Source organism: Drosophila persimilis, unplaced genomic scaffold, assembly GCF_003286085.1.
Source record: "Drosophila persimilis strain 14011-0111.01,24,50 unplaced genomic scaffold, DperRS2 tig00000000-arrow-pilon, whole genome shotgun sequence".
NCBI lineage: Eukaryota > Metazoa > Arthropoda > Insecta > Diptera > Drosophilidae > Drosophila > Drosophila persimilis.
This window is the reverse complement of record NW_020825288.1, coordinates 6,102,335-6,114,489: the sequence shown is the minus strand read 5'-3', so window position 1 is coordinate 6,114,489 and position 12,155 is coordinate 6,102,335. Positions and strand designations below refer to the sequence as shown.

The 12,155-nt window shown below is 39.5% G+C and overlaps 1 protein-coding gene across 1 annotated transcript; it reads left to right on the top strand.

Moving 5' to 3' along the window:
- The first annotated feature begins 6,534 nt into the window (after positions 1–6,534).
- Positions 6,535–11,527, top strand: LOC113566735 (translation initiation factor IF-2). Its single transcript, XM_026993674.1, has 3 exons — positions 6,535–6,917; positions 9,503–9,805; positions 9,871–11,527. Exons 1-3 carry the CDS (start codon positions 6,752–6,754, stop codon positions 11,235–11,237), a joined length of 1,836 nt encoding a protein of 611 aa, XP_026849475.1. The 5' UTR covers positions 6,535–6,751; the 3' UTR covers positions 11,238–11,527.
- Positions 11,528–12,155: the final 628 nt, after the last annotated feature.

The following is a 12,155-nucleotide window of genomic DNA, read 5'->3' as shown; positions in this document are numbered from 1 at the left end:
GGACCAGCACATGACGCACTGACCAACCACGGGACAGTTCTAAATTTTGATGCCATACTTTCACGGCTTGACTTTGTTTACAGTGACAAGAGACCTATTTACATAATAGAACAGGAATTAAGCGTTCTCCGACAAGGGAACCTTTCAATTATAGATTTCTATAACGAGGTTAACAAGAAAATGACCTTGTTAATAAATAAGACAATAATGACTCACGGAAAGGACAGTGAGATCACCAAGGAATCAAATAAAAAAATTAGAGACAATGCCTTACGCATTTTTGTCACTGGCCTAAACGGCGGCATTGCTGAAATCCTATTTTCATTGAATCCCCCAGATTTACCGAATGCCTTAGCAAAGGTACAGGAATTGCAATCTAATAACATTCGGGCCCAATTTGCCTACCAATTCAGCGGTCCCAGAAATTCAGGGAATAATAATTTTAATACCTTAAGATTCAACCAACGACAACCTAGGACTAACAGTTCACCATTCGACCAAAAAAGGGATTTGCAGAGGAATAACATGTCTTGGGGACAACCCTATTTCTTGGGTAATAGACAACAAAATCAGGCCCCAGAACCAATGGAGGTAGACGAATCTATACAAATCCGGAACCGACAGAACAGCAATCAATTCAGGGGAAATAATAACAATAGAAATTATCGGGAGAATACTAACGGTTATTTTAGGAGAAATAATAACAATTATAGCCAAGCCCAGCATTTTAGGGCAAACGTAGTCCCGAATAATCAGTCTAACGACAATCCAGCGCAGAAACGAAAACTAAACGAAATGTCGGAACAACCGGCTAATAAAGCAATGAGGATAAATAACATTGAGGAGGATCATTTTTTAGATCAGCCCCCGAAGTAGGTCTGCCCTACCTAAAAAGAGTAGACAAAAAAATAAACAGAGAATTAAAAGTTTTGATAGATACGGGAGCAACTTCCTGTTATATAAAAAAAGGAATTTACGACAATAAAAATGAATTACCAATCTATAAGAAAGTTGCTACAGTGAATGGGTTTTCAATAATTAAATATTTCCATAATATAACAATTTTCAACACAAAGCAAGTGTTTTATGAAATAGATGGAATGGAGGCAGATTTACTAATAGGATTTAACCTATTAAAGAAAATCGGAGCGGTTATTGATACAGGAAAGGGGACTTTAAGTTATAAAGACAATGAGGAGAAACTAATATATGACGAGGTCCTTTCTTTAAACAAATTAACCTTTATAGAAGGAAAAACCATCCTTCCGTTGAAGGAATATATAATAAAAAAATATTTTGAAGAAGAAAAAGAAATGAAAAGCGATTCAGTAAAGGTAGAAGGAAGTTTATATAGCTTGGGATCAAAAAATCCTGAGCACGCCGACGAAGAATTATCCGTCAATAGTTTGGGATTCAAATATCCTGAGCCCGCCGTCGTTGAATTATCCGACATCCAAAGTTTTAATAGTTTGGGATTAAAATATCCTGAGCACGCCGTCGTTGAATTATCCGACACTAAAAGTTCGAATAGTTTGGGATTAAAGAATCCTGAACACGCCGTCGTTGAATTATCCGACAATAAACAATTTAAAAGTTTGGGATGCAAAAATCCTGAACGCGCCGTCGTAGAAATATCCGACATTCAAAATTATGCAAATTCTGAATTGAAAAAAATGAAATTGTATAACACAATAACCTACAAAGAGGACAATTTAGAAAATCTCAGAGAGAAAATGGTATCTATCATCGAAGAAGACCATGCCAATATAAATTTACAGTTACCGTTCAGAACGGATATAAAAGGAGAGATTAACACTGAACACGATAGACCGGTATATGGCAAGCAGTATCCATACGCTTATTCGGTTAACGATTTCGTTAATAACGAAATAAGTAAAATGTTAGATGAAGGTATAATCAGACCTAGTAAAAGCCCATATAATTCACCGGTAATAGTAGTACCAAAGAAGGGAGTAAATGAGGACGGAACTCCTAAGCATAGATTAGTAATAGACTTTAAGAAACTTAATGAAAACACTATACCGGATAGATACCCTATGCAAGATCCTTCAGTAATCCTTGCCAATTTAGGTAAAGCGAAATATTTCTCGGCCATTGACTTAGAGTCAGGTTTCTATCAGATTTTAATGAGGGAATCAGATATTGAAAAAACATCTTTTTCCATAAATAACGGCAAATATGAATTTCTAAGAATGCCTATGGGATTGACGAACGCTCCCAGAATTTTCCAAAGGGCAATGGACGATATACTTAGAGAACAAGTTGGGAAAACTTGTCACGTTTATATGGACGATATAATAATATTTTCAAAAACTATAGAACAACATTATAAAGATCTAATTCATATAATTCAGATATTGCAAAACGCTAACATGAAAATTTCACTTGAAAAGTCTAAATTCTTTCAATTGGAAACCAAATTTCTGGGATACATTGTTTCCCAAAATATCATTAAAACAGATCCAGACAAAATCTCCACAATACAAAACTATCCAATTCCTAAAAATATCAGAGAGCTACGTAGCTTCTTAGGACTAACAGGGTATTACAGAAAATTTGTCCGAAATTATGCCACAATTGCCAAACCTTTAACAAAATATCTGAGCGGAGTAAATGGGAAAGTTTCACGAAGGGCATCCAAGAAAGCATTAATACAGCTGGATGAACCAGCAATTGGAGCATTTAATAATTTAAAGGACAGTTTAATAGCACATATTGAATTAGTACAACCAGATTACAATAAAAAATTCACATTAACCACAGATGCATCGGACATAGCAATAGGTGCAGTTTTGTCGCAAGATGGGAATCCCATAACATTTATTTCTAAAACTTTAAGTAAAACCGAGCAATTATATGCTACTAATAAAAAAGAATTATTAGCTATTGTATGGGCATTAAAAAATTTGCGAAATTATTTATACGGAGTGAGTGGAATTGAAATACATACAGATCACCAACCTTTGTCCTTTGCAATGTCGCAAAAAAATCCAAATGTTGAAATGAAACGTTGGTATTACTTCATAGAAAGTTTCACACCAAAAATCATTTATAAGCCAGGCTCAACTAACGTAGTAGCGGACGCGTTATCTCGGATTAAAATAAATCATATGACAGATAGTGATGTCGACCAGACAGAATCAGAATCAGACATAAATACTCAGCATTCAGCAGAGAGTAGTTTCGAAAACGTCATTCAAGAGACTAGCAAGCCTCTAAACCAATTTAAACAGCAGCTACTATTAGCGCAAGGGAGATTCACAGTTCATGAGTTAGTAAGAGTTTATGAAAATACCCGACATATTATTGAATTTGATACGGTTGACAATCTGCTAATCATTTTAAAAGAATTTATTCAGCCTCACTTAACCACAGGAATACACTGCACTTTAGAAGATTTATACCTTATCCAAAATAAGCTAAAGGAAAACTTCATAAATAAATTTCTCTTCACAAGAAAGTTCCTCCAAGATGTAGTAAATTCAGAAGATAAAGCTATAATTATAGAAGAAACACATTGCAGAGCCCATAGAGGACTAGACGAAAATTACAAACAAATAACTAAGCTGTATTATTGGCCAAACCTGCACAAAAAATTAAAAGAATATATAAAAAATTGTGAGATCTGTAACAAAAACAAATATCGGAGACACCCTGTAAAAATTCCAATTGGGGAAGCTCCCATTCCAGCAAAAGAAGGAGATCAATTACACTTAGACATATACTATGCCCAAAACCTAACATTCATAACTTGTATAGATTCTTATTCCAAATACTTGGTGGTCAAGGAAATTCAAAGTAAATTAAACATTGAAAATAAGGTAATGGAAATTTTACAACACTTTCCGTTAGCAACATCATTAATGACTGACAACGAACCAAGCTTTACTTCAGCACAATTTAGATCATTCATACAAAGAAGTAACTTAACTATTTATTATGCTGATCCCAGACACAGCACCTCAAATGGTCAGGTAGAAAGGGTACATTCCACACTAACAGAAATAGCGCGGTGCATCAAGGATGAACTAAATCTAACAGATTATTCAGAAATAATAATAAGGGCGGCACTGAAATATAACCTGACGATACATTCAACGACCAATCAAATGCCATATGACATATTGTATAACAAAATAGAACACAAACATAATCCAATATTACTTAAGGAAGCTCAGACCAAAATGCTTAAGATACATAACAAAGATAGAAGAGAAAAAGATTATAAAATAGGAGAAGTAGTCTATGAAAAGAAATTCGGGGAAAGAAATAAACTTCAATCCCGATACAAAAAGCAGGTAGTTAAGGAAAATCGACCGAATAAAATTATAATCAACAATAGAAACAGAATTATACATAAAGATAACATCAAATATTAAATATTTTTTCCAGAAAATGTATGCGAATATACTAATACTGACTTTTGTTATATTGACGACTGCGGAAGTAATTGACTATACGCATAGTGACTATCTATTGCTCAAAGACGACAGAGACGTTTACACTTATGAAACATACGCTGAACTTTTCCATATTACTAATTTGAGTTTTTATAGAGAGATAATTGATAAAGAATCCAAATATGTCAACAAATCAATTAATTCAGACGATGAGTGGGAAATATCAATGGACTTAAGTCTATTAAAATTAATGATTTCAGAATTAGTTCCAAAACGGAAAGAAAGGGGAATAAATGAATTAGGTACCATTTGGAAATGGATAGCAGGCAGCCCTGATCATGACGACTTTTTGAAAATACAAAATAAAGTAAATGAATTAACTGAAAATAATAATAAACAATTTGTAATAAATTCCAAATTTTTCAAAGAAATTGAATTGCTATCAAATTCATTAAAGAATGTCATCTTCAATGAAGAAACGATACTGAGAAAGCATCGTTTAAAATTAATAACTTTTGACCTACTAAATTTAGTTGATACCATAACCCTCTTAAAAGTAAACATTTTCAATACAAAAATTTTAAATAAAAACGAAATAGAGGACATTTATAAGCATGAAAAACATAATGTTGAACTGTCTGATCTGTTGGACATTGCAACGGTTAAAATAATTCGAAATGCAGATTTAATAATCATTTACATAAAATATCCTCAAATTAAAGATATTTGCAAGTTTTACCATGCAAGAGCCATCTCACAAAATGATGGAATGTTAGTTATAAGTGAAAAAGTTTGTGAATGTAAGGAGAAATACTATTTAATGAATAATTTTAAAAGTGAAACTTTTAACAATTACGCACAAATAAATTTAAAGAGTACCTGTTTCACCAATTTACTTAATGGCTTTAAAGCCAACTGCACTAAAAAAAGGGAAAAAAAACAAAGAAATAGACATCATTCAGGATGGTGCCATATTAGTTTCAGGCAAAAATATCGTAGACAATACTACTTTGTTAGGATCGTATCTCCTTATATTCAACAACACAATTGTAATAAATAATATAAGCCACATAAATGATAAGGGTAAAATTCTAAAATATATATCGCATCATAGATATAGCGATTTTGAATTAGTTGATTATATACAATCAAATGATAAGCAATTTTCTTTTGATAATGTTAATATTTTAAATCCCCTTATAACATTAGGTAATACGGCCTTACCATTAACAACATTATTTTTAATCATTTTGATATTGTTAATGTTATTTTACTTCTGCTATAAATTAACCAAATTTGTACTTATTAAATCAATAAGAATACCGTCAGAAGAAATAGTGGAAAGCAACATTCAAATACTGTCAGAAGAAATTAGAGCTCTATCAGAACTTCAAAATGTATCGGGACGAAACATTTAAGAATGGGGGGAGTTAACGTACCCAATTCCATTGAGCTCTTATACGAGTTGTAAACAATCTTTGGTTTTCCAAAACGAAAACAATTTCAATCTTGGGCCTCCGCCTAATTGATTTCTAAGATGTACAATCTCAAGCGCCCCCGCCGCAATCCCATTCTTTGACACTCGCCTAAATGGAAAACCAATGTTTGCCCACACCCGGCTTCTCATAAACAATCTCACTCCCGGCTTTCTGCAGATCCTGCACTTTAGGCCTTTTACAGTTCTCTCTTTGGATGACGAAATCCAATACTCGGGATGGCGAAATCAATTGAAATGTTTATAGAAAAATGATTCCCGAAAGGGATCAACGATGCAAAGATCAGAAAGTTCAAATCAGTCTTGATCCAGCAGCGACACCGCAAAGTCTAGCTAAATATTAAGATCGCGCAATCCCTTGGCCCGGAATTCCTTTGTGACCCTCTACTTAAATCTATATCAGTGAAGTTCGAAGTAAAATAAAAACTTTTTAAAAACACAATCCGCTACCGCAGTTGTTTAATTTGTATGTATATGTACATGTATCTGTGTCTGCCACACAGCGACGACAACGACGACGACGACGAAGGCAACAAAATTCCAGAGCGCACGCGTTCTCAACTTTAGTTCTTTGTGAGTCGCCAACGCGTACGGAGCTGGAAATCGGAGTCGGAATACAGGCAGCAGGCAGGCAGCAACAGCTGAAACTCTAAAGAGAACCAACGCAAGCTGCATTTGTATCGCATCGCATCGCAGTATCTGTGTGCCCATCATCGTGTATCTGTGCGTGCGCGTGTGTGTTGTGTGCGTGTTAGCCGGCTCTTGGCCAGTTTTGTTGATTTCGTTTCGGGCCCGTCAAACAAGGAGCGACAACCTAATCAATCAGTCATTCAATATGGCAATTTCTAAGAGCCATCGCATCAGGAGAAGCAGCTGCAAAGTTGTTCCAGGCAGATGCTCCACCGGGAACGGGCTGGCGAACCCTCTGGCTCTGGCTCTGGCATTGGTCTTCGTGACGCTGGCCGCAGTGTCCATGCTGGCTCCATGCTCGGCTCTACCTTGTAAGTATCAGACACACCAGCTCCACATCTTCTCCTACCCCTGTTATACGAGTGAATCTGAGAGATAGAGAGATGCATTGTCGTCATCATCATCATCTTTGTCGTAATCACTTGTAGATGCTGCGGTCGCATCAGGCCTTTGACTTATATATCTGGCTGCCGTTGCTGCCCGACTCTTCTGAGAGACATTATTGCATTTTCCCCGTTTTCTTTTAGTTTGTTGGCATAATTCAAACAGGCAGGCACTGACTGCAGACAGCTTGCCAGCAAACTGCGCGTAATTATGCCACTGCCGCGGAAGAGGCGACGCAGAGGCCGCAGATGCCACAGCCCAACCGCGATCCAATCTACACCCCAAAACAGTGGCACTTGGGTGTCTCATAAAAGCCCCCATCGACCACAGGAGCGTCAGAGAGACCCCAGCAGCGTGCGAAAGTTCAATAATGTTTAGCAACAGGCCAATTGAGGCGGTCGCCAGAGTTCAAGTTGTGCGATAAAACAGAGATAACAGGGGGATCAGTCGCAATTCAGTTAAAGAGGGGCCTATGGGGAGAGTCTTTATGGGAATTTAACACTGGGACATTGAATGAGTCAGAAGACATCTAACTGAGCGGGGTTCCCTAATTTCTGGTTGAACAAACTCATAATTTGTATCGCGTTCCATCAATTAAAATTCCCTAAGCCCATAACTGTCCCGACCCCACCCTTAAAGGATCATTGATCATGCTTGCATGTTGCCCTGTGTAGAACAAGTAATTTTTCTCACTTAAAACATGCCCACACAACATGGGAGCAACCGAATATGTCCAAAAAGATAATTTCCCAATGAAGGCAGGCACTCCACCACAGAAGGGACCCCGGACCGGACCCCGACAGATGACACTGCCCCGGTTTGGGCAACTGCAACTGCGGCAAGCTGCGTGGACAGCCGAAAAGAAAATCGATTTATTTTTCCTGTTGTTATTTTCTCTAAATGCCATTTCGTCTTTGTTTTCGTTGGTGCGGCATGCTTTGTCCCATTTTAAGACCTTCTTTAGACTCTGGGACGCTGTCTATGCGCCGATGCTGTGTTATTGTTGTTGCCTGACACTCGTTCCCAAGGGATTGGGAATAGGAATAGAAATGGGCATGGGTATGGGCCGCACCGCCCATGCATATCTCATGCAGAGCATCTAATAATTCTGTTTTTCCACGAATGCAGTTGCATCTCCTAGAGTCTTTTGGGCACAGGCAAAGAGGCATCGAGGCATTGAGGCATTGAGGCATGCATTGGCATGGCAAGGGATTGAGAATTGAGAACGAGATGTGCGTGCGAAGAGGGACGGGCAGGAATGGATGTCATCTCATAAATAAAGTCAGCTACTTTATAGGCAAAGAAAAGACAAACTGGGCGGGTTGCCGCTGCCTGGTTTCGTTGGTTTGTTTATTTTGTTACTAATTTGGGATGTTGTTGGTGTTGTCGTGTGTGTCTGGAATTTTAATCACTGCATCGACGACCACTTGGAAGCATTTTGAATTATTGGGGCGCGGGCGTACGTATGCACATACGCCGGACGGGAATTCGGGTTGCGGCCAGCCCGCTATCTGAGATCTGGGACGGGATGTGGCGGGGTCGGGTCCCAAGAAGTTGTCAATGAATGTGTGAGAAAATGTGCACTGATGACAGTGATGATAGCTGCCGAATAGATGTGGCTATGAATGGGCCGTGTCGATGTCCATATCAATGCCGTTTGTCAACGCACACTCGGATATATTTGTAGATGCTAGAGGCATGGCCATAAAGAAAAACCATTCGAAAAGGCCTAATGGCGGCTGTGTGGAGGAATATGGCAGCAATACTGGTTTATTAGTTCGTTAAATGGGAAGTTTATCAATGTAACGGTGGGACTATTATCATCGTTTGAGAATACATTTTATTAATTTTCGGTCCAAAAAGCTTTTGGACATTCCTGTACATCACGCAGGTTCTTTCCTGTTTTTACTTTCTCCCTGCTGGTCGTTGTTCGAATTTGCATTTCGTAAATCATAATTGATTCCATTCTGTGAAAGTTGTTTAGCAAGACAGTTTACTGGTCGGCCCCACACAAACTAGACTCGAATCTAGATCTAGTGATCGTAATTTGATGATCGTCCACTCAAATCTTTTTGCCACCCACCTGTACACAAGGAAAATTCATGGAAAAGTGTTTGAATGCATGAGAGAAGATGCAAACAGGATATTTTAGGCAATAGAATTTCAGTTTTCTTTATTCTTCTGCCTGTTTTCGAATAAGCTGATCTTACATTGATATTTATATAGATTAATTTATTCGATAAAAGGGATTTCCTTATGTAAAGATTGTCCATCCTTTAAATGAATCAGTTTTCTATAAGATCCGATCCGTTTTAATAGAGTTTTTTTTCGGATTCTTTTTAAAAAATATTTAAATAAGAGAGCTACATAATTAGAGAATTAGAATTGTACATGTATTCTACATCATCAGCACACGCCATCTGTTGGCAGTTACATGCCAGCTACATGTAATTCTACATTGAAATTCCACATTGGTTTGTAACTTAACTATGTCTTGTTCATATCATTTTAGCCGAGTCAACCACCTTTACTGCGGATATCGAAGAAATAAATCAAAATGAAACGACCGTTGAGCCTGCCCTCCAGGACGTGGCGATCGATCCTGTAGAGACCAGAGCGTCTGAAGTTGTGGATGACCTGGTGGACACCAGCTTTGTTGCTTTGGCCGGCGAGGACCTGGAGCAGGACATACGAAATGCGGTGAAGAGTGAAATGGAGTTGGAAATGGAGTCCGATGCCTCGAGTCCGGTGGTGCAACTGAAGGAGGAGCTCGCACTGGACCAGGAAAATAAAACCGATCATCAGGAGACTGAAGGTAAATGGTATAACCATCCTGAGATGGAGCGCAAGGACTAACCATAATCCATCCTTTATTTGCAGTTCAAAGTGCTCGCGAGCCCAAGACACTTGAAGCTGAGGAAGGGGGTTCCAAAGAAGTCCCATTGAACCCACAAGCGAACAACGATCAAACCAAGGAATTACAACAAACAAATACGAATGCGGATACCGCTACGGCTACTGAACATACACCTGTGTCCAGCGAGCAGGAGGAGGGCCGTAGCAGACCGTTGCCCAGTGTAACCAGTGACCTGGTGTCCGTCATCTTCAACGAGAACCGGGCTATCACCGAACAACCCATCACTAAAACGAACCTGTTGGCCTTGGAGCAGGAGCACGAGGCTTTGGAGGATAGAGAGACAACTCCGTTGCCGATCTATGAAGGACCCAAGCACCAAGTGACCAAGAAACAAGGCGTGGAAGATCTGCTGCCCGTTGAGGTGGCTCCGGAGGTTCCTTCGCAAGAAACTAAAACTGTTCTCGAAGGGCGCACACTTGAGGAGCAAACAGACAGTCTGAATGAAATCGATTCTGAGGAGATTGAACCAAAAGCGATCAGCACTATCAGCCTGGAACCTACCCATGCGGAAGTAGAAACTAAAGCTGATATCGAGGCTAAGGCTGAGATCGCGGCAAAGGCAGAGATTGAGGCACAGGTAGAAGAGTCTGGCACGCCAGAGGAAACAGTCGTGGAGCCAGCAGAGCCGCAGGACCCCGTTAATGAGGCCGCTGGAGCAGAGATCGTACCGGAGACTACGGAGGAGACTGCAACTGAAGTCTTAAGCCCCAATGAAGAGCACTCAGAGGAGGAGGAGGAGGTTGCTGTAGCCCGAACTGAGCAGATTGAGACTGTCCATGAACCAACCGAAACACCGAAAGTCGTAGATTCAGATGTTCCCAAAAGCACCCACAATGTTGAAGATGAGTCCATCGAAGAGAAAGAAGCAGAAAGCGATGAAACAGATGCTAAAACCGAAAAGTCCAAGGAAGATGACGATTCCTCGGAGAAGGAAGAAAAACCATCCGCTGCAGATGAGCCAAAATGTCCATCGGACGACAGCACCGCCACGCCGCTGGTGTCCTATCCACCCCACGATGCCGGACAGACCTTCGACAGCAACTCGGCTGACGAACATTCAGCACCTCTCTCGCGGCCCTCCTCCTACCGTTCCACCATGATCATCGCCCTGTGCTCTGGAACTGCGGTGATCTTCATTATCACCTCGCTGGTCATTTTCGTGGTATCGTTCCAGCGCCAGCATGGGACACTGGACATCGAGATGCAGGAGCAACGCCTTGGCAAGGACTCTCTGGACGAGGAGGACGCTCAGATGAAGCTGCTGGATGTGGATCTCTCAACGCCCGTCATTGTGTCGATGGGCAGCGAGGAGACAGAAGAATGCCTATAGACTAAAGGCTATAGACGGCGCTGACTCCCAAGGGTGCCATGTAAATATTTCTAAACACTGAGATTGCTTTCATTATTTAAGGGAAGCAGAAAAGAAGACTTGAGCTAGCTCCTCCGCTCCGACTGGTTGTTACAGTTTGGTTGACACAAATCGAAAGAAAAGCGAAATCGAATCGAAATCAATTGCCATATTGTTTAATTTTAAATGCACATTTATTTCTAAGATTTTGCGAAATTTTTAAAAACAACTTTAATATTTATATGTAGAAATTTTTTTTAGAAATAAGCACATTTTTAATGAGTCTCTGATAGAAAGTCAGAATAAATATTTTCGAATAATTAATATCAGCGATTTCTTTGTTTTATATGAACAACACAATCAACAATTGAGTGAGTATTTATCGAAGGTAAGAATGTAGTTTAAATTTATTCAAACAATAGCTAAGTAATGCATCTAGAAGCCACGTATATTGTTTTTTTTGTACTGTTTCAAGTTACATAAGTCACTTTTGTGCAAACACAAATAAAATGCTAGGATGGGGGAACCCCCGACACTCAGTCGCGAAAGGTTAACCAGAAAAATGATTTAGATTTCGGTCGCCACGAGAGAAGCGAGAACAATTTATGGCTTCAGTACGACTAATTGCAGTGAGGCGTATTGATCAAAAGCTCATTTGCCACTATGCCACTTTTCCACTTTGCCACTGCGGGCAGCGGCCTGCATCAAAGTGGATTTTTTAATTAGTTCATAATGTCGAGCGCGCACGATCGATAGTGAGTGGAGAGCGAGAGTGTGGCAGAGAGCTCCGAGCTTGCAACATAATAAATAAGCACATATTGAACTCTCCCCTTGCCGTGCACAGTCGCCCCTCCGTTCCCCTTCGCCTCGTCTCATCAATCCCATAATTTTAGACGCCAT

Excerpts from the sequence above, each read along its gene's own strand:
- LOC113566735 (XM_026993674.1), top strand. The coding sequence starts at position 6,752 with ATGGCAATTTCTAAGAGCCATCGCATCAGGAGAAGCAGCTGCAAAGTT. Across the intron at positions 6,918-9,502 it reads TCCATGCTCGGCTCTACCTT|CCGAGTCAACCACCTTTACT; the intron begins GTAAGTATCAGA and ends ATATCATTTTAG. Across the intron at positions 9,806-9,870 it reads CGATCATCAGGAGACTGAAG|TTCAAAGTGCTCGCGAGCCC; the intron begins GTAAATGGTATA and ends CTTTATTTGCAG.